The following is a 22,372-nucleotide window of genomic DNA, read 5'->3' as shown; positions in this document are numbered from 1 at the left end:
CCATCTGGAGAGCTTTTGGTTGTATTGAAAAATAATCTGCAGTTGCTTTACTTGTTAATAATGATTAATGCATAATCAAAAGAAAATCGATATGGATGGCCTTCAATTCATCAGAGAGTTTAATTCACGTCTCCATTTACTACCCAGCAGAGTAAAAAGGCTGAACTCGTTAAGCTAATGGTCCGGTGCGCACCGGGCGTCTCTGGATGTTTACCTTATTACCTGCTGCCGGTGGCCCCCGGCGGCTCCTCGTTTATAATTCACAGCAGAAACAAAAATCAGTCTAACATCTAAATCAACCTTTCTATCTGATCCTCCAAAGCTCAGTGCAGATCAAACCGCGGCAGCCCTTGAAAAGGCTGTTGTGACAGCTGCTGAGCTAAAAATCACATCTCCCGGGAGACAATACCGCATTGTGATCGTGACTGCGCTACGGCAAAACATCGCTCTCATTTAAAGCGTCAAAAGCTGCGGGAGCAATTACGATCCTGCTGGTTTAAAGGCAACATGGCTGCCTTTCATTCTTCTCTTTGTTTACAGGTTATGACAAGCAGTTTGTGGTATTATTTACTGACAACTAAATCCAGCACGAGTTTCAAAACTCCTGCATCATATAGTCATAGTTATTTCAATTCAATAAAATAGGCTTGCATAATAAGGCTAATTTGTTTCAAGAAGTACATTTCTTTCAGCAATTCAACAAAAAAATCACTTACTTTTTAAAGTTGTCATCATTCTGTCGTAGGAACAGCTATGAAAATGTAATTCAACACGATAATAAAGTAATTTTCATTGCAGAAATGTAAGCCTATAAAATCAACAGTATGATGGTCTATTTTATCGATGCTTTGGAAAAAATAACAGAAAAAGAGGTTGAGAAATAAAATGTAACGTTGTACTCAAACCCTCACATTACAAGAATGTGTAACCATTAGCAGCAAGTATAAAACCTCAATTATTAATTCATTCATTTTAATTCATTACTTTACTTATGTGCAAGGAATAAAAAAGAGAAGGAAAGAGTACATTTAAAGATGTAATACTTTTCTTGAAAAATTAATAAATAACGCATCATGAATCAGCTGAACTGTTCAGATACATATTAGCCTTTATTACTACTTACTTAATTACTATTCAGATTAGATGATTTAGCATTGGTCTCCTTTACTACAAAAAAAAAAAATCTCAATTCAAACACTCAGGGAATAAACGTGGCATGGACCAGATGGATACCATTTCTAAACCACAGATGGAAATAATGTCAGAAACGTCTTACCATGGTGCTGCTTTAAAGTCCTCTTCTGACACAAAAGTGCATTTTGTAAATCACTTAAAGTCCAGTGTGAAGTTTCCATAGTCACTGGTGATTTGGGATCCCATATCAGCTGCATGTGTTGGTTCATACTGCTTTATAAAGTCCAAACTCACCAGAACATTTCAGAATATTTCACGCTCGTCTCTTTTTGATGACAACAACGACATTACTGTAATAGAGAAGCTTTTAAATCAAAACTCACATTTCCACCAATTATCTACTTGTCTTCTCTTTCAACTGTGCGAGCAAATCCACAAATAGATCTCTGTTAACTTTATCTAACATTTTTATCTTCAGTCCATTTATATAATCTTTCATGCACATCACTAAGCAGACACTTTCTTCATTTTTAGTTTTACATAAAATCAACTTTTTGTAACTTTACATCCCTCACCAGAAACATACCTGTAGTCTTGCCTTGATTCTTTCATGCATCTTTGAGAGATCCTTTAGTCTCCATGGCAACCATTCAGCTGTGCAACACACCTGGGTTGCTCCAGCACCGCCGTTCAAGGCGCAGCTCCCCCTCTGAGCTGCAGCTTCCAAGCGTCCTCCTCACAGAGCAGCGACTCCTCCACTCAGCTCCTTCAGACTAGCGGCAGCAATTAGCAAACACCTGTTAGAGCTGCATATCTTCTGAGCTCATTATACAAGCTACTTAGTGCAACACTGGTAAAAAATAAACATTACTAAAGGGTTAATAGAGGAGCCATGTCATAAAGAGTAGGAGTTCTTGAAGAAACAGAAGCCCAATTTAAATTTAAATGCTGTCCCTTTAAGATGATCCCATTTCTAACTTTTTAATAAGGAAATCAATCAAGAGCTGGAGTGATGCTTCACTAGTTCTTGTGAAATTAATTGGCACATTTTGCCGCATTATTTCTTTGCTTCCAACATTTTTTTTTTTTTTTTTTTTTTAGCTGATCATGTTTCCTTACCCCACATTGAGCAGATTTAATCGGACTCATGAAGCACATGATGTTCATGCTCCTAAAGCTGAAATCTCATCAGGCTCTGCATGCTCCTCACGTCTCGTTTTAATGACTGCTGCAGGTTGTGCACAGAGTCTTTGTCCTGACCTTCTGCACAGCTATGGAAGGAAAAAAAATCTTAGATTTTAAATGATAAAATCAAACAATTCAATCACAAATTCAAAAGAATTTAATAATCCTTGGTGATTAATTTTAAAGAACTGGACATAGGTTTAAGGTTTTGCCTGAGGGACACAGCTTGTATATGTTGTATATGTTCATGTGATAAAAACTCGCTGCCACCTATAAAAATGCTCTGATATCTTGTGACTATCAGTTGATGGTGCTGCATCTAAGCAGATTTTCTCATGCACAAGTGGAACATTTTCTCTTACCCTGTTCCTTCCTACAACACTCTGGTCTGATAAATGTCATTTTAGCCTGTAAGTGATGTGACTGAGACATTAGAGAGGAGCAGAGGAGAGAGGAGCCCCGGCCCCTCCCCTGCTGTTCACGCCCCTCGGATCGGATAGCAGCCGGCTGCATTACTCCCCCAGGAGGTCTGGTGTGCTCAGTAAACCCCGCTCTTCTCCGTGGTGCCGGACTGACGGATGAGACTGCTGATCCCCGCTGCTGGAGAGGAAGAGGATGAGCCCGTCCTGTAGCACAGACTCCTGATCACACCGGCTGAAGGTAAAGGAGGACGGCACCCTCCGTCCAACGGGACAAATGTTTACTGCTCTGCAGCGAAAACTGAAAGGACAGTGAGCTGGAGTAAACTGCATGTCATAATCTTATTTTTTCATTTGACACAATGATAAACTAGTCATTTTAATCATTATTTGTGTGTTGGTGATTCGATTTTTGCAGACTACACACAACTTTTTTTTGTTGTCGCTCCCCCACTGCACCACTTTGCTTCACAATAACTCATAGTGAAGTGGCATCTCTTCCTTTGTTTTGGTAAAAAAAAATTTCACACAAAAAAAATGCATTGAAAAACTATTTACGCTTTTCATGTAACAATAATCACAAACTTCAATGTTTTTTATAAGCATTTTATGTGATAGACCAATGGAAACTATTTGAAAATAATAGCTTTCAAACTTTTCAGCAAATAAAAATGTTTGCAACAAGTACATCCTGTGGCATGTACTTGAATTCAGCCTCCAGGAGGTTGTAGAACCAACATCGACTACAATATTGATTTACTCAAGATATTTGGACTGTGAGCATATGAGGGGAGGTTTTTCTATTCCTTTTCATGGTGAGACAGGAGATCTAATCAATTCACAACCTTTTCCGAATCGATACGAAGTTGGAAAAAAATGTTTTCAATGTATTAATGAATTAAAATTTTTACCCACACATACTAGAATGTGGCTGAGTAGGCCCAAACAACTTTGTGCTAGCTTTCTACCAACTCTGCCTCCTTTCCTCTCACTGTGATTTTTCTACGTTTAATTCTTTCCAAACCGTGTTTCTGTATTGAATCACGTAGAGATGAAGCTCCGGGACGTTCTTCCAAACTGATCCGCATTTCGGATGTTTTCATTCTAAATTTGTCCTCTGTTTGTCAAAACATCCAGTCAGTTAGTGTGCTTCTGCATATTAATGAGCAAATTTGACGTTATTCGGGAAGAGCTTCATCAGAGCGTCAACTATAAAAAATATTTGAAGACCATAATTCTCCAGCAGTTTCCTTCTGTTCCAGAATTATCCTCAAGTTTGTGTTGGTTCATCACATTATATCCCAGTGCAACAATTTGAACGTAGCTTTTGTAATACATGTTGTTTGTTTTGTGTCTTTACAGCATCCAGAATCCGCTCTGGACCCTGAGACGCCGTAATCAGGATCTTGCAGAAAGAATCTCAACATGATGTCAAAAAGATGCTTCATCCTATTTCTGCTTCTAGCTTTAGTGCTTCCTGTGGTTAGAGCTAATAGGCTGCTAAAAAGGAAGCCTCAGGACCACCACAAGCTTTGTGTGTGTGCTAGCGATATCATCAGCTGCTCTAATGTGAGTCTAACCAAGGCCACCTTCGATTTTCCTCAGCACACGGTAGTCCTGGACCTCAGCTTCAACTCCATCACTCAACTCCTTGCTACATGGATGTCGACTGATCTCAACCAGCTGCAGACGTTGCTGCTGAACAACAACAACCTCACCTTCCTCTCCTCCGAGGCCTTCGTGCACACGACAAGGCTACGCTACCTGGACCTCTCCAGCAATCGCCTGACCCTCCTGGACGAGTTCATCTTTGAGCCGCTGGAAAAACTGGAGATACTTCTGCTGTTCAACAACTGCATATCTCAAATCGACCGCTCTGCCTTCCACACCATGGTCGCTCTCCAGAAGCTCTACTTGAGCCACAATAAGATCTCACGCTTCCCTGTGGAAGTGCTGAAGGAGCGGAGCCAGGAGCTCTCTCCTTTCAAGCAGTGCAAGAAGGACTCTCCTTTCAAGCTGCTGGATGTTTCCTTTAACAGGATCAAAGTTCTTCCGGTGAAGGAGCTGCGGGCCATGCGCGCCTGGCTCAAGAAGGGCGTCTACTTCCACAACAACACTCTGACCTGCAGCTGCGAGCTGCATGACCTGGTGGCCTACTGGCACCTCCGGGAGCTAAGCTCTGTGTCTGACTTTGCAGACAGCCACACATGTAACATGCCAGGTAAACAGAATGAAAAAATCCTGAAGCTGAACTGCAGTGAAGTCAAGAACCTGAAGAAAGAAGGCTACTTGGAGGAGACCATGTTTCTCGACTGCGACACCAGACATAAGTACATGGCGAAGAGATGGGTGCTGCCTGGAAACATGTCAGCGAACAGCAGCAACGTCTTGAACGGTACTTTCCTCAAAATCGAGCCACTGAAGGTGGAAGACTCCGGGGTTTACACCTGCTACGCCACCAATGATTCCCTCAGTGACACACTCCACATTACTGTGGTGGTGTTCAACTGCACCAAGAGGTGCGGGTTGGAAGATCTGAAAACAGCGTACACCACCCTGGGAACGTGTGTGGTCAGTTTGGTTTTGATCCTGGTCTACCTCTACGTCACGCCACGCTGCTGCAGTTTCTGCTCAGGTGGGAACACAGAGAAGGACGACACCGGGGAGAGTCTCCACTCCTCCACGGTGAGCCTCCCTCTGGCGTACGGAGAGCAGGGAGCGGAGGCCGCGGGATTCGCCTTCAGCCACGGGGACGTGCAGGAAAGTAAGAACGGGAGACTGAATCCAATAGGCGAGGACGACTAGCAGACATCGAGGGACAGAGAGACCTGAGGCGGCATCTGCCAGCTCCGATGTTCCTGTGGTGGGAAAAACAAAATCAATGCACTGCAGAAACACCAAAAAAGTATTTATGGTCCAGTTTATTGAGAAAATATCTTAGAACACTTGAAACAAGATGAAACTAACGCAAAAGTAACTTTTCAGCAAGACGTAGGAGCCTGGTTTAAGTCAATGTTGATAAAAAAAAAGTTTTAGTTAAAAGTGAAATTACTTGCCAGTGAAAGAAAATATTTTCTCCACATTTAAAATGGGGAAATGTCTTGTTCCACGATTTTGTACTACTGCGGCTAACAATTATGTTAGCAATCGATTATAATCGATAATCTTGATTATGTTAGATTAGATTTTCTTTCAGGATTTTTGAAGGTTTTTTAGTTTGAGAATTGGTTTATTTTGCAAAAATTGCTATGAAAACACGTTTTTCCCACGTCACTCGAGTCACGCGATCAGCATAATGATAGAATAATTAATTAATTAATCAGACTAAAAAACTAGTTCATTCTGATTTTCATTTAATACTTTTTATACAATACTACACTTTAAAAGACATAATAAATCAAATAATTAGATTAATTTTAAATAAATAGCTAAAACTATTCCACCCGAGGAGTTGTAAGTAGAACTAACACAGTTTTATTATTATATTATTATCTTAAATGTATATATTTTTGCAAAGTTTTAGCTTTATTACTGCTCTGACTGAATTATTCTTTCAGCAAAATGGCCTATGTTAAATCGGTATGCTCCAGTTAATGATTAATTACTTGATTAATTAGTTAATGATTACTAAATTAGTTGACAATTATTTTAATCATCAACTACTCACAATTTATCCAATTAATTGTTTCAGTCCTACCATCTTGTTACACTTGCTGATTATTTCACTTAACTAGTAATTATTTACTTAAAACAAGCTCCTATACCTTGTTGAAAAGTTATTTGTTAGTTAGTTTTGTCTTATTTCAAGTGCTAAAATGTTTGTTCTAGAAACTGGACCACATGCTAATGGGTTAGAGCAGAGAAGAAAAAAACCAGGATGTGTGAGGAGGAACAAAATCATCATCACTTTGAAATACCAGGACATCTTACAGCCTAACCTGCTGGCTTCAGTCAGAAAACTGAAATTTAGCTTTTAATGATTCTTTCTGAAAGATAATGATCTAAGAACATGTGATCAACACAGGAACCTTTCACCAGACACAGAATCCAGACCTGAGACTTTTAGAGTGAAGTCTGGCAAAGTCGATTTTATTCTAATGTTATTCACACATATTTGCCAAGAAGTGTGGATGACACTGTATGTAGCTTTAATAAAAATCCTTTATAAATGCCTGAAATCTCTCATAAAACAAGTATATTTGCTGTGCACTTAAGAACATGAGCTCCTGAGTTATTGTCTGTATTTGTAATGGAAGTACTTGAAATGCTTTTAGGACCACAAACACTGAGAAATACAAGCCACTGATTGACAAACCGCATGAGAACAAATGGCATCCAGTGGCAGCAAAGAACGGAGAGATTTCATCCTGTGCAGCTCTCAGTGCTGAAACTGAGATGGTCATATTATGCAAAACAGGCAACGCTTAATTATCAGCATTAACAGTTCAGATTTGATGCATTATGTTGCATTCCTGTTGCTTTGTTTCATTCTTCACAATATATGCTGTTTATTATGCAAATTAACTGACTTTATTATTGTTATCATATATGAGTGTGATTAAATCTTAAATATTAATGTGTCTTTTTTTTCACTAACAGTGGCCTTTGTTTTTGTGAAGCACATATTTAACATATTTTTTTAAGTTTCAGTGAATTGACTTGTGCAACAGAAGCATTACTGATTGTGCTTATTTTGTGTTTTATTAAAGATGGCTGTAAATTCACTGAAGTTGACAACTTGTCTCATTTAAAACAAAAGGAGAACTAAGGTTAACTAAGAGGGCACGCAGAAATAATAAACAAAGAAAACTGACTTTTCTGTCAAAATTTGCTGAATTTAAGCTGTAGTCAGTTTATTTTATATGTTCTTTAAAACTGATCTTGATTACATTAGATTCGATTTTTTTTTTCAGTATTGTTGAAGGTGTTTTATTTTGAGAATTTGTTTATTTTGCTAAACTTGCAACGAAAACACATTTTTCCCACGTCACACGCGTCACGTGACCAGCAACCGGACGTTACTACTGGCGGGAAGGACGGAGGAGACGACAGGAAGAGGTAGAAGGATCATGACAAGGCATGTTTTTAATAACTTATCACATGATCAGACTTATTCACGTGATTTCAGTTACATTTGTTGTTTAATGGAAACACCACAACTGCGAAAATGTGTTTTTTCAACATTAGCGGAAAATCAACAAAATTTTGCTTACGGTCGTCATGGAAACAGAACTACTGTTCTGCGTTTCTGCGATTAAGAGCCGTCATTTGATCCACAATGCAGCTCTTTGATGATTAAAAAGCTTCAACAACAGCCAGAAATTGTTGTAGAAAAAAAATTAAGTAGATTTTCATGAAATGTATAAGCAAAGTATTCATCCAAGGAAACACTTCCACCCATTACTCTCAGAAATATGAGCAGATTATTCAATGCATAACTTCTTTCCATCTCAGTGTAGTTAGAATTATTTCAGTGTGATTTTCTGGCTGGACAACACAAATGTAGCTCTTACATCCATGGTAGTTCATTGTTCCCTGAAGGCCTTCAGGGGAAAACAACTGAAAGTGAGTTCCATTCACTGAATGCTTTGGGCCATTAGTGGCCAGCCCTGAGCAAATAATCCAATCCAGTCAGCCAGGACTCTCATAAACACGGTCAGAAATAGCAGCTAGCCAGCCGCCAACACACACACCTCGTGACACAGCTAAAAACTGAATACGAAACCTGCTCATTTTTCAAAATACGTCTTGATTTTAGACAGTTACATTGACAATAGTCACATAAAATGATTAATGATTGGTAAAGATAATCACTGCTGTAAATGATGATTGGAGATGGTAAATTCATAGAAATATTCAAGATATTTTACTTCAGATAACACACTTTAACTCTCAATCACATAAAAATAAAACAAAACTCTACTCACTATGATGCTTTTATGAATACTTGCTACATTTACATCAGATTTACCAACTTAAACTTATGGAGTTTAAGTTCCTAAAACATTTTAAGCATTGTCTGAAAAAAGTGTATATGTTATGATCTCAAGTCTTAAGTTAAATTCATTACTTAAGTTTAAATCATTTGTATCAATACTGTAGTTCGCACAGACAAACCATAGGAACCATCACCTGCTTTATATTACTCAGGTTTTCCTTTTTTCCTGCTTTTCATGGTCCATCAGCCTAACATCACTCGACCTCTGAAGGTCTGCTGCAGTCTGTGGCACCAAGCCATGAGCTGCAAATCCTTTAAGCTGCTGTGAAAGTTGCAGGGTGGTGCTTTCATGCATCGGGCTTTTCTGCCTAGCCAATATGCATAGATGCTGGAGTGGAGTGAAGTCGGATAAATTTAGACACCCTGAATTTGCTGTTCTTCTTAAATTTATCCTTTAATCATTTATTCTGTGTGCCTGGATGTTGCAGTATGCACTAAAAGCCCTTCTATGAAGAAGTGTTCAATAAATTCTTACATCGGTTCTAAAACATAAAAAAAAGAAAAAAGTTTTTACATCGCCTATGCCGAAACATTTCCTCCAATGACTTACTTTCCTCCAAAAGTGCATCCTTTTTCCAACTAAGCAGGATTTGTATATCTAAAAACACACAATACCTGTTTTTTTCTTATAAAAAGGTAATGACTAACTTTTTTCACATAACTATTTCACTTCCACAGTAATTAGCATCTAATCTTGTTGAATCTTGTGTAATACTTCTTACCTGCTTTTTATTAACTTCAATACCAAAATGCATAAGGCAACACCTGTTTCTTTTGTTTGATTGCTTTAATAATTTCTCAAAACATTACTAGCTGCATAGTTTGCATAATCTCAGTAACTAATCCAAGAGGAGCTTGATTGGATGTGATATAGAGAACAAAAAACCCATTTTACCCTCAACTGAACAGAAAGAAAATGTCTTAAAACTGTTAGCTAACGATAGCGCTGGCAGCTGGTTAGCCCAGCTAGCATAGAAACCTAACAGTAATGGCTGCCCTGTCATGTTAGCTTAATTTATTATTTACTGCAAAACCACTCTTTTTTTGAGAGTTGTTTTACTGTGTGGTAAACGGAGTCAATTAAAGAGGAAGAAGTGACAACCAAGCTAAGCTGGTGTCAGTTAGCCTTCAAGCTATGCTAATTAGCTACTAATTTAGGCTGTAGTTTTGGAAATACATCTTTAATAATAATAAGACACTTGACAATGAAACACTTCAGTGAGTCTGAGTCAGTCAAATCAGATTTCACAATTAAATTGCTATATTCAAGCTACGACATTGATGAGTCATCAACGCATCTCTTCTGTTTATTGATGATTACTTCTTAACATTTCAGTTTAATATTTCAGACAAAAGAAGATAAACCAGAGATGCTGCATTTGTTGTAGATCTTGTCTTGACTGTTTGAGCCACAGTCAGGCTTCCTTTAGTGTGCTGGCTTCATGTTTCTGTATTACAGTAAAGACAGTCCTACCCACTTCAGCCTGAAATACGAGACACAAAGAATAGTAGAGCGGAAACTGAGAGTCGTATTTGTTGCCCCTTGAAACTTACTCACTTCTGGCAACAATTCACATCTGCTGGGTTTTTACCCTTATTTGGACCTTTGATCATAATATCGCACTGTGCAAGCTTCTGTTTCTCCTACAGCTCGACAGAATAGTGATTTGAATCCCTAATGTTCACCATTATATAAATACTTCCTTTCATGCTGAAATTAGAAGAGCTAACAACACTGCTGCAGATTTGTGAAGAGCTTAAATATGAGGTCATTTTTCACTACAGTTGTCATTTAGACAGATAGGACAACGTAAAACATCTCCTTGCTGCTCTGGTGGATGAATGATTGATGTGGTCAACAACCAGGATGTTCCTCATGTTACTGTTAAATGCATGCAAAATCAGCCAGCTGTGTAGGAGAACAGTACAATAATAAATAACGAATGCAGTAAATATATTGCTAACTAATAGAACTATTTATAGAAGGTGTTTAACCTTGGGTTGAAAAGAGATCAATGCTGCCCATTTTTAGAAATGAAGTCAAAGATTATTATTAGAACAAATGCAGCTGCCTTAAAATAAAAAAAATCCCAGATGGCATCAGTGCAAGACGGGGCCTGTTGACAGTGAATGGTTGTGTTTTAAGGACTGAATTCAGAGTGAGATGACTCATCTTCTCCTCGGCCCCCTCCCTGGAGATTCACATGAATGATGAAGTGACTGTGCAGTGCATCAAAATGCAGCTCAGCGCCTCTTCTGCCATCTAGTGGCCACAAAAAACGCCCTGTCATCCCAGTCAATCACCCGACTGTTGAGTTTTTGTTTTGTCTTACAAAAATACGAATGCTCTTGAACTTTTTCACATTTTGTCACATTACAGCCACTGCAAAAACACAAAATTTTACCAATTATTTTTGGTCTAGTTTTTAGTACACTTGAAATTAGACAAAACAAAAAAAAACTAAAAAAAGAAAAGTATCTTTTCAGCACAATACAAGGTCAATTAAAACTCAGAGGTCCAGTTACTAAATGTTCCTCCTAGTAAAAGATCAGTATATTCACATTTTCACTGTTAATTTGCATTTTGCAATAAACACCTGTCTATTTTACTACATATGAAACTAGTCTCGAACAAATAAATGTAAGACCTTAGAATAAAATACATCTTAAAAGAGCAAGCAGAACCTCAAGTAAAAATAAAAGTTAACACCTTTTGAAAACGATAAATTATTAGTGTCTCTTTTATGGGAAAAATTACAAATAGAGCAAGCAAACTTTTCTCTCTCTTTTTCTGCTTAAAGAGGTGCCAACCTATAAAAAAAATAATTAGTGCTCAAATAAAACGGGTCATGATCTTGACAAAACAAACAGTGGTGTCTCTGCTTGCTCTGCACCTAAGCCGTCTATTGCTGTGAAAAACACGCCATGAAAATAATCTATTTTTGTAAATTCATCAGCTTGGGGACGGGTCCAGACAGAGTCGTCACTCTGTTCGGGTTTGGGATGCCAGTTAATTCCTAATATTAATGAAAAGATACAAGCTATAAGTGAAATAACCTGCCAGTGAAACAAGACATTTTTTTTTCAATTTTATAACTTATGATATAGCTATTATAAGTTATAAAACATAATATGGGGAAAATATCTTGTTCCTCTGGCAGATTATAAGTGCACAAACCTCAACAAATTTTTTAGGTGGCGTTTTAAGTGAAAAGAAGTAAAATTGGAAGGAAAAAGTAGGGAATCTCAATACCAGACTAAGACTTTAGTAATGTACTTCACCTATATAAGATCTAACTTTTGTTCTCCTGTTGTAGATGTGAACTTGTGGGTACAGAGGTGTTTGTAGTAACTAACTTGTAGTGAAACGTCTAGCTTCTAGTGACAGATATCGGTCTGAGTAACAAGTTTTAGCTCCCAAACACAAGTGTAACTTATTAGCATTCGAGGTAAATAAAGTGTAACTCAGTGTAAGTCAGTAACTTGACTGAATAAAAATAAATCAAACTAAACATTTCTAAAACCAGTGCCTGGTTTTCCTCAATCTCCATGAGACATTTGGACGTTTATGGTTGTAATGTGACAAAATGTAACAAAGTTAAAAGTTTTTTGTTTTTTTTTTTCAAAGCGGTGCACATCTGAGGCATTAGAGTAAAACAAAACATCTATTACTTTATTTTAAAAAAGTAAACTCAACCTGCTTTGACTATGAAAGCCGCAGGTAATCTTACATTTTCAATAAATCAGACAAGAATTGTTTTCCAACAAAAACACCTTTATTCAAGCACAAGTTGTACATTTTACACACTAAAAGATAAATACAATTCACATAGATAAATAAGCAGTGCAAAGTTTTACCTCGTACTCACCAGCGCAGTTCGTTGCGGTTGCTTGAGGAAGTCCTCGCACTGCGGCAGCGTGAAAACTGAATAGTTCTCATGGGTGGAGATGCATTTTCTTTCTTTCCAGTCGTCATGTCAAGAGGTGATCTAAAACACTCAGAAATTCAATTAAGGGGTTTAACTTCCACTTAGCTGGAGTCTCTGAAAGAGAGGTCACAGAGAAAAAGGCCAATCAGTTTACAGAAATCCAGCAGATGAGGGCAGAGACTAAACAAAGCATCTTGAACGTTTATGCCAAGTGAAAACAAAAATGTTTAATTGGTAACTGAAAAGTAAACAACTGCAGGCTTTAAGCGGAGAAGTAGAGGAATAACTTGACTGGTAATGATCAAGTTATGAAGAATAAACAGAAATAAATACTGAACTCAAGGAATAATTATAGTAAGTGAGAGTCAAATGTATAAAATCCATTGCAAAACTAATCACACAATGATAAGAAATTTAAGGAAAACAAATAGAAATGAACAGAAAAATTACTATAAATAGTCAAAATTACCTAAGCTATACTAGCACTGAGGTAAATTGCTACAGTTAGAAATTAAAACAGTAAAATCTATTTCATGAGATTTAACTTAGTTTTTCTTTGATCCTTTTGTCAGTAATTATCTAATTCAGTCATATATTTATTTCTGCATTTATTTTTTATTTTGTCAGGTTAAGTCCTCCATATTTTTCTGATCATAGCAAGAAAGCTCTGGGATTCTTGATTAGTCTTGATATTAAAAGATTTCTATTGAAAGTAAGTTTAAGGAAGAATGCCCCTTCACGGGGCAACATGTTCATGTCGAGTCCTTTCTTATTTCTGGATATGGCAGGTTTAGTCCTCCGTAAGCCACAGACTCTGGACTAGATCTCTGCTACCTTCGTCACAGAAGTCTCAAGTCTCAACTCTGGGCAAAAATGACAACGACCTGAGCAGTGTTTTAGATATAAAACGGAAAAAAATAAAAAATTAAAACGCTTAGTTGATGTTCTAACTAGTTCCCAGTTTTGAAAGGGTTTGTTTGAAAGTATGAATGTCTGGTCACTGCAGTTTCATTACTAAAATTAAACACCTGAATCCTAAATCCCACAAGTGCAGTTTAAAAAAGCATTTTGCTTTCCTAAAAATTAAAGTTTAAAAAGTCTACAAATGATCATACTAAGAACATTACTGTAAGAGTAATTGTTTTTAAAACATATATTGAACAAGCTGTATTCATGCAAGACATTTTAGGGACAATTAGGAAAAGTCCCGTTTAAGAATATAAATTTTGCCAAAATTTAATGTTTGGCTTAGCGATTAAAACCTAAAAATAAAAATGTTGACAAAAAATATAAAATCATGACTGTTGCCATCAAGTGTAATTTGGTAAATAGACATTTTAATGAAAAGTCAAAGAAAGTTTTAATGCACCTTTTTTTGACACTTTTAATGCAACGTTTAGTGCAACTTTGTATTTAAAAAATCTCATTATTTACCAAATTACCCTTTATAAAGACTCCATGTTCATGACAGTGCCATGTCAGTTTTATGCACATCCCTTAAAATAAAGTGTATTGAAATCAACACTGAGACACTTTAAAAGTTTGCTGAAACAATGTCAGCACAAACTTGTATGCAGAAGTCACATCTTAATGTGGCCTGTCTGTGTATTAAAAAAGAAAAAAGATTTAACTCCAATTTCATGACTTTTGTTGTAAAAGTGTCCCTGCGTTAGACCAGAGCGGTCGCCGCCGGCTCATCCTCAGTTCTGCAGCAACATGACCGACACACTGCTTACCCTCCGCTGCTAGCAGCACAGAGTGGGTTCGCCGTCCGCCAGCTGCTGATCCGTCACGCCGCAGGTCATCTAAAGCACACCCAGCTCAGTGCAGAGAAAAACAGTTAGCATTATGAAACACTAAAAGCAAACCCCTTCGCCTTGTCGTCTCATTCTGATGCTCCTGCTTGTTCCGTGAAACAAGGATTTTTCACCTGAAATCTTTAAGGCTCTGCAGCAGTGACATGTCAGTGGCTCCCGTCACTCGGTGAGCTGCCTTCTCAACGCAGCGTCTGGTTATCTGGTCTCTATAAAAACTGCCATTCGTTCACCTTTGACAAACTGAGCTAGAGGTTCGAGCCGTTAATGATTTAACATTTAAAGCTCCAAAATTGTTCCTGCAGAACGTCATTTAAAGGCCAGAATAACTCATGACGTTTGGGTTTGTTTTTTTTTACTCTGAACTGATGCTGATGGATAACCTGAAACTAAGACTAACTTTACTGAAAGACTGTTGACAGGGTTTCAAAACATTTTTTTTTCTGCAGGTAAATGTTTGATTTAATGTGTCATTTGTGAAGGTTTCTGCAAGTTTAGATTTTTTTTTTTTTTTTTTTTTTTTTTTACAAACTAACAACTAAATGACCTATTTACCTACCAAGCATGATTGCCTGTAACATACGGGTAATTTCATAATCCCCGTTATGGAGAACAGGCCCGTTAAACACGTTATCAGAATGAAAGGGCTGGCAGTCGATACTTTGGAGTTCTGTTGCCTGGACATGCAGCAGAGGCGTATCAGGATTACACCGTTACACCGGTTTGAGAGGAAGAGCGAAACATTAAACTGCTTTCATTTTACATCCATGCTGGTGTCTGTACAGCTGAGTAACGTCTCTGCTGCTGCTGGACACTTTCTATCGTCACCAATTGTAAATCGTCTCGTTTTAATGCTGAAACCGGCCTAAACAGTTTTATTTTTTAACTTGTTCAGTTGCAAATTCTTCTGGAAAAGAGTGCACTGTTTTTTTTATTACCTCTGTATTTTTATTTTTTACTCTGTTTTTATCTATTTTATGATCTTTGTGCGAGTATCTGCTGAACTATCCTTCATCCTGCAATAAAGGATATTTATATTATTTCATTCCACTCCATTTTCTGCTCACTGAAATGTTTTTTTTTCTTTTTTTCCTCTGGGGTTCCTAAAACCACGATTTTCTTTTTACAGCTACTGCAAATCTGAGCTGCACTCACAGTAAATAAACCAGATAATTACACTGGACCAATTTTAAAGTCTGTTGCCTTCAGGACTTTTAGGGTCCTTTAACTTATTTATAAAACTCTAAATGGTCCTAGTTCATGTTATCAGGTTTGTGTCAGCCGTTTGATCCCTTAAAACCCATCCGATGCCAAATGTCGAAATTAAAACGCATAGTATTTATTTAAAGATCAGATTGTAATGTCCTTTTTTAAGACATCTCTTAATCGCACTTTTTACTTCATTGTGATTGCATAAATTCTATAATTTTATGTTTTCCTCCAGATCCATTTAAATTTTAGCATTTTATCTGCATTAGTGTTTTTAAAAGGAGCTAAGAGTAATCATGTTAGGCTAAATTTGGCCTTTCAGATAATTAAATCTAAGGCTATTTTTAGAACACAAAGTTTGTGTTTCCATCTTTACTGTAAACATTTCCTTTCCTGTTTTAGTGTTTAGCACATAACACAGACAAAACATTGAAGCTGCTGCAGCTAAATTGAGCATATTATGCATCATTTTGCACACATTTAAAAACTTTCTGCTGGTTTTATCTCTGCTTGAAGTCCCTCCTTCTTATCAGCAGGTTATAAGTTGTGAACATCACGTTTAAAGTCATTTCAAACACTGTAATACGTACCCAGCCGCTGCTTTCGGGTCAAGTCCATACCGTACCTGTGGGACTGACGCGCGTACAGCCAGCGGTGTGTCATCCCTCAGCTCCAGAACCAGAGACAGAACCCAGGCCTGCTCGTCCCGGACCAGCGTGGTGTCACAGGAGGGATCCAGCAGCAGTTTGACACCCATCGCCTTGCTCTCATTTTGCAGTTTTAAGTGCATGAATCAGATTTAAAAAAAAAAAAAAACAAACCGACTAAAGTTTGAACTCTACAGGCAATCTCTCCTCTCCTCCTGCCGCTTCCTTTCCCATTTTTGGCGCTGTTGCACTGTCTGGCGTGTGAAGTCTGGCCCTAACACAGAGGCCCTTCCTCTTGGAAACTCCAAAGCAAGAACTACCCACACAAACACCGCTCCTTCTTAAGCTGCTGAAGATGCCCGACCGACTCTTTGCCCCGGCGGCGCGGACGAAGCCGCCGCTGTCCTTCCACAGGAAGCCCGTCGGATGAAGACGCCGCTGCGTTCTGCTCCTCCGCCTGACCTCCGTGAAAGCAGAGGCCGCCGAGGTCACGCGGTGACTCCGGGCTTGCTGGAACAGCATTAACAGCAAATTCTCAATTTCGACGAAAGGCCGTCACCGAGTAAAAGTTGCGAGACACGAAAACACAGAACCGAGAGGCTTCCCTCCACTCCTCACTCCCTCTCCTGGGAGAAGCTCCTGCTGTCAAAGTGAAAGCGTCTCCGCTTTGATAAACCAACAGAACAGGTCACAAAAGTTGTCTTCCGAGGCACTCGTCTTTCCCACGAAAGAGCAAATTTATTAAAACAAGATCTATCAAGTGCTTGCCGCACGTCTGCGTGTTTTGTCTGACAGTGAAGCCCATCGGCAATGAAGTTCTCCACTTCTGTCTCCAGAAATCCTGAGTTTACAGCACATACTTTCTTTTTCTCTCTCTCTCTCATTTAAAACAGTACTCAAATCAAAACCATGAAAATCAACCGGTAAAAGTCTCTTCGGATGACGGCAGGAAGGGAGCCGCCTCCTCCTCTCCTCACGCTCCAGCCCACAGAGAGAGTAGTAATAATATCTCTCTACTTCCAGGTCAGATCAGATGAAGGGTCGTCCGTCACACACATAAAGATCTTCATTTATAGTTTACATCGACATTTTGTCAAACAGTTACATGCTTTGCTGGGGCAGGAGTTAAGATTAGCAGGCTGGATAATGTTCAACCAAACTTAATATAGCAATAAAATTAATCTGATTACAGGATGGAGACAAAAAGCATTTAAGAATCACTTTGAAGAGTCATTAAGAGCCAAATTTCACTGACATACATAAATAAGTGACACTAGATCTCTTTTTCTTTTCCTTTTTCTGATAAATGTCTTTCGATACAAACAGGATTTAAAATAATTTAGAGAAACAGTCTGCTTTTTCTGTCCATCCTCTTCACCCAGTGGTGTTAGCAGAGCTTAAAAGAACAGATACACAAGGGAAACGTTCAAGTTACCTTTTAAACTCACATCACAGCTCAACGGTCTATTCAAATCAGCTCTGATCGTCCATGCCTCCTAACTCAACAATAATTGTTTCAGGCAAGAACTTACAGAAATAGTTCGGATTTTTAAGGAGATAAATTTGTTTCCAGTTTTAGTTCCTTCGCCTCTAGAAGAAAGATGACGTACTGCTGTGAGTTTGGAGAAAAGTTAAATCTGCGGATTGCAGACGTTAGCCATTTATAACTAAAACTGAAAATGTCTGCATCTATGGGACACACTTCTATGTTTGCAGACAACATAGAAGAATACAGAAAATGTAGGCTAATACCTGCTAGCACAGAACTGAATCCTAAGTGCTAGGAAGAAAAAATTCTCAAGATTTATTCACTTTTCCTCAAAATCACAGCACAGCGACCTCTCTGTACAACCCTGTTGTAGATTATATCTTCATACAATTTACCTTGGAGGAAAAAAAAATTAACTATACCGTTAAAATTACACATTTTTCCATTAGACAAATGTTTCTTTTCAGCTTGAACCAAACTGTCGGAAATTAGAAAACTGTGAGGTGTTGAGAAATTTAGTCAGGGATAACCGATACAAACGCACATCTGAATATATATGTTAAAGTGTAACTGGACGAGCAGTTATATTTCTTTTCCTAATCAAAACAAACAACAACCGTATTTGATTGAATTCTCTCTAAATGTTAAAAGGGTTTGACAGAAATCAATTAAATTTATGCCTAGAATAAAAATAAAAAAATCAAACGTTCTTCCCTGGATAGAAAATTGTTTTTTTTTTCATAAGGCAACATATTCATTATGAAGTAGTTTGCTCTGAGTTCCTTTAAGAAGCGTACCCTTTAAGTTTAACATGTAAAACAGGAAGTGGCAGTATGAAGTCCATCAGTTTACCATCATATAATATACTTTATCTTACTGTTGTATTCCTCTCAGTAAACCTTTCACAGCACAAAATGAACTTCCACTCTCCTACAGAATCAGATTCCACTACACTCTTGTCAGCATTTCCTCACAACTTAGAAAGATGAGAGTACAGAAATGATAAAAAAAAAAAGACATGTAATTTGCACTTTTCTTTATGAGGCTCCTTTAATTATGATGATCACCAGGTAGTCTTCCTCTGATTTGGCAAAGGCTTTGGCAGAGGCATCCACGAACTGCAGGGAGAACTCACATGGAGGGAAAGCGTGCAGGACTCCACTGTGCTCCTTGTCGCGGCCGCCCCCCACCGGGAGGCTGATGATCCCCGCCGCCTCCTTCTGCTTGAGGTAGGACACCAGGTTCTTCAGCGGCCTCTCCGCGGAGCTGTTGGCGTCCTCGGATTTCCCCGGCACGGCCAGGAGGACGGTGTGGCCGCTGGAGCCGGCGGCCTTGATGCGGCGGGCGACCTCGTCCAGCTTGGGCTGGTCCAGGCGGAGGCGCTGGCTGATCTTCAGCTGGGTCACCTTCCCGCCGGTGGGGCCCTTCACCAGCAGGCTGGTGGCCAGCCGCATGTCTCCGTCCAGCAGGTGCAGGGAGGCGGGGAAGCTGCTGTTCTTCAGCAGCAGGACGCCCTCCCAGGCCTGGCTCAGCCTCGGCCCGTCGGAGACCGGCTGCTTGGACGGGGAGGAGTTTGAGGCCGGATTGTCCGGCCGCTGTTCCTTCTTCGCCGGGCTCTTGACCGCGTCTCCGGCTTTGCGTTTGGGCTCTGGCTGAGAGGGGCTGCGTGTTCTTTTTCGTTTCTCCGCCAAGCTAGAGTTGTGGTTGTTCTGCCGCTCTTTGGCCGGGGTGGTTCTGCCAGAGCGAGGGAGGCGCTCGGGGTCACTGTAGCGTCCCCCGTCCCGGCTGCTGCCCCCGGGGCTGCGCTCCAATGAGCCGCCATGACGGCGCAGACCGAAGTCCCCGTTGTCAGGAGAGCGCTCCACTTTCCAGCCGTCGTCTAAATGTCTCCTTTTGGGGCCGACATCTCTGCCCTGCAACTCGCGCTCCACTGACCAGCGCCGCTCCAGACGATCAATGGGGTCAAAGCCTGGTCCTCTCATCCTGTCGTGGGCATTCAGGCCAACCCACTCAGCAGATGAATACGGGTCCCGCTCCCTGAAGCGGCCAGGAAGCGGAGGGGTGCGGTCTCTTACTCTCATCGGCTCGGCCAGGCGATGAGAAAATGGCTCCTGGACTAAGTCAAAGTGGGGCACGGGGAGAGGGAGCTGCACGAACTGCTGCTGTGGGTAGCGGTTCTCTGTCTCTGCAAAGTCCACTCTGAGTCTCCGGTCAGGGCCGCCAAGAGGGAAACCCCTCATGTGGGTCCAGGCAGCATGAGCGGCGTCTAGGCTTTCGTATTGGATGTAAGCCCACGAGTCCCCTTTCCTGTAGGCTATAGTCCTGATGGTGCCAAAGCGGTCAAACTCTTTAGCCAGTGCAGTCACTGGAACCCAGGGGCCCAGTCCCCCCACCCACAGTCTGGTTGTGGGTGTAGGTTTACCATACCCAATCTTGATGGGACTGTGACCCACCACCTTCCCCGACATGGCCACTTTGGCTCGATGGGCCATGTCCAGGTTCTCAAACTTGATGAATCCATATGTGTTGTTCTGCCCTCTGACAGTCCGCTTTATGTCCACCTCTGTAATCAGCCCGAACCTTTCAAAAGCTCTCCTGATGTCGTTCTCCGTCAACCCGGCCTCCAGGTTGCCCAGAAACAACGTCCTGTTCGCCCTCTGATCGTCCTCGGGGCTGAGTAGTTCCTCCTCACGGTAACTTTCAGGAATGAACGGAGGCCTGCTGCGGCCCTCATACAGCGGGAAGTCTCTGTCTCTTTCCAGGTCCCTGAGATGGGGAGGCAGAGGGGGCGGAGGAGGAGCGGGGAGTCGACCCAGAGCCAACTGCTGTAACCGGTAGTCCCTGTAACCCGGGCCCGGGGGAGACTGGGGTCTCTGGGAGTGGAGGTGCCTGTGTCCAGAGGAAAAACTGTCTTTACTAACCGGGGAGTGGCTCGTACGCCTGTTAATGTACACGGTCTCTATCTTCAGAGGCCGGTCGTACAGCACCAACTTCCCCCGGGCATGCTTGGCCGCCCGGGCGTCTTCGGGCCTCCGAAAGTTCACGAACGCCACCCTCTCGTGGTTTTCACGGCATATTTTCACGCTCACGTCCCCGAACTTCTTAAACTCGTGAAACAACCCGTCCTCTATCTCCTCGTCGTTCAGCTCGGAGCCCAGCTCGCTTATTTTCAGCGTCTTGTACTCACTTCCTGGGGCCAACGGAGGCCGCGGCTCGCCGCGTGAACCAGACCTGGATGTTTCCGCGGCGATATCAGCGCCACCATGCGACTTGTTCCCGGAGGAAGAACCGTAGTCGTAGCCGCTACCGATCCGACTGGATGAGCCGTGTCCTTCTGAGTCCCTCATATCTCTTTTGTCGCTGGGTAAACCTCTTCTGGAGGAAGCGCCGCCCTGAGCGGAGCCGTTGCTGGCTGTGAGAGCTGTGGTCTTCTTGCTGCTCGGATAGCTTCCTCCTCGGTCTCTGCCATCGTCGGGCCCACGGGTGCGTTTTTTCACCGGTGATCGCTCCTTCCCTTTCATTTCAAGTTGCAAACAGCTGCCACTTCAATTCAGTGATATTCCTAAATATATTCTCTTCAAATTAATATCCACTAAACTGGCGAAACTTAGAAATGCTTATCAGGCAAGCGACGTCAGCGCCATGTTGGATAAGCTGCACTACTGTAAAGTAAGTCCCGCCTCCTTTGCTTGAAAGAAGCTGATTGGTTCCGCAGCTCCCGAGTGACATGAACAAGCAAACCAGTTGGCCTATTGCAAACAGGATGAGGGTTCTTAAACATAGAAGTGAAAAAGTAGAAGCGTTATATACGCACTGGAACGATACGTCAACGCATGCGCCATATTGGAAGTGGCAGGTTTGCCTTCAAAATCTGACCAAGTTTTTATATAGGCTACATACATATATATATATATATATATATATATATATATATATATATATAGATCTAGTGAATAAAATTAGGAGACAGGGATTTTATACATACAGATTTAGGCAATTGACTCAACACTAATCGCCTCTCATAACATGGCGATGTACAGATTGTGAGGCTCCTTGCGGCTTCTACTTTTCTCTTCTATGTGCCATTCTGCCGATCTCAAAGTACAATCCCAAGGAGTGAGGGTTTAATATTTCATATAATATGAAGGTTTTGAAGAGTTTTAAGGGCTTATAAAAACCCTTAAAACTCGCTGAAATGTTCAACAAACAGATGTAGTTTGTATCCAAAGCTTCTCATTAGAGTGTATTGAGCAAAACACAGCATCTCTGCTTAGCTAATTCAATTAAAATTCAAAAATAGCTTATTGATCCCAAAGGAAAATTGAACATATGCTGCTTCCTCAAACTTGGTTTTCTTTTAAAGATTTCTAATATCATTACTTTTCATCACATGGCTCTATTGCTGCAACTTTCTGTCATTTGATGTAATTATACAACATAGGTGTAGGTATTTATAAAATCTACATATTTGAACTCTTTTGACTAATTAGAGCATACTCAAATTTAACTTATTTCTTTTTAATAAAGACATTGACAGACAAACTGAAC

The 22,372-nt window shown here is 40.3% G+C and overlaps 1 protein-coding gene and 1 pseudogene across 1 annotated transcript; one reads left to right on the top strand and one right to left on the bottom strand.

Moving 5' to 3' along the window:
• The first annotated feature begins 2,541 nt into the window (after positions 1–2,541).
• Positions 2,542–6,383, top strand: LOC106950149 (amphoterin-induced protein 1-like). Its single transcript, XM_015036804.1, has 2 exons — positions 2,542–2,979; positions 4,101–6,383. The coding sequence occupies exon 2, from the start codon at positions 4,164–4,166 to the stop codon at positions 5,541–5,543; it is 1,380 nt and encodes a 459-aa protein (XP_014892290.1). The 5' UTR covers positions 2,542–2,979; positions 4,101–4,163; the 3' UTR covers positions 5,544–6,383.
• Positions 6,384–15,652: 9,269 nt separating this feature from the next.
• Positions 15,653–21,629, bottom strand: LOC106950140 (putative RNA-binding protein 15 pseudogene; annotated as a pseudogene).
• Between the last annotated feature and the right edge of the window lie 743 nt (positions 21,630–22,372).

The sequence above is a fragment of the Poecilia latipinna genome, unplaced genomic scaffold (genome assembly GCF_001443285.1).
Source record: "Poecilia latipinna isolate Pla-1442-1.1 unplaced genomic scaffold, P_latipinna-1.0 Scaffold24, whole genome shotgun sequence".
NCBI lineage: Eukaryota > Metazoa > Chordata > Actinopteri > Cyprinodontiformes > Poeciliidae > Poecilia > Poecilia latipinna.
Note: the sequence above shows the minus strand (reverse complement) of the source record. Positions and strands in the feature narration are given on the sequence as shown.

What these genes read in the sequence shown, in the direction of transcription:
- LOC106950149 (XM_015036804.1), top strand. Translation starts at nt 4,164, where the DNA reads ATGATGTCAAAAAGATGCTTCATCCTATTTCTGCTTCTAGCTTTAGTG.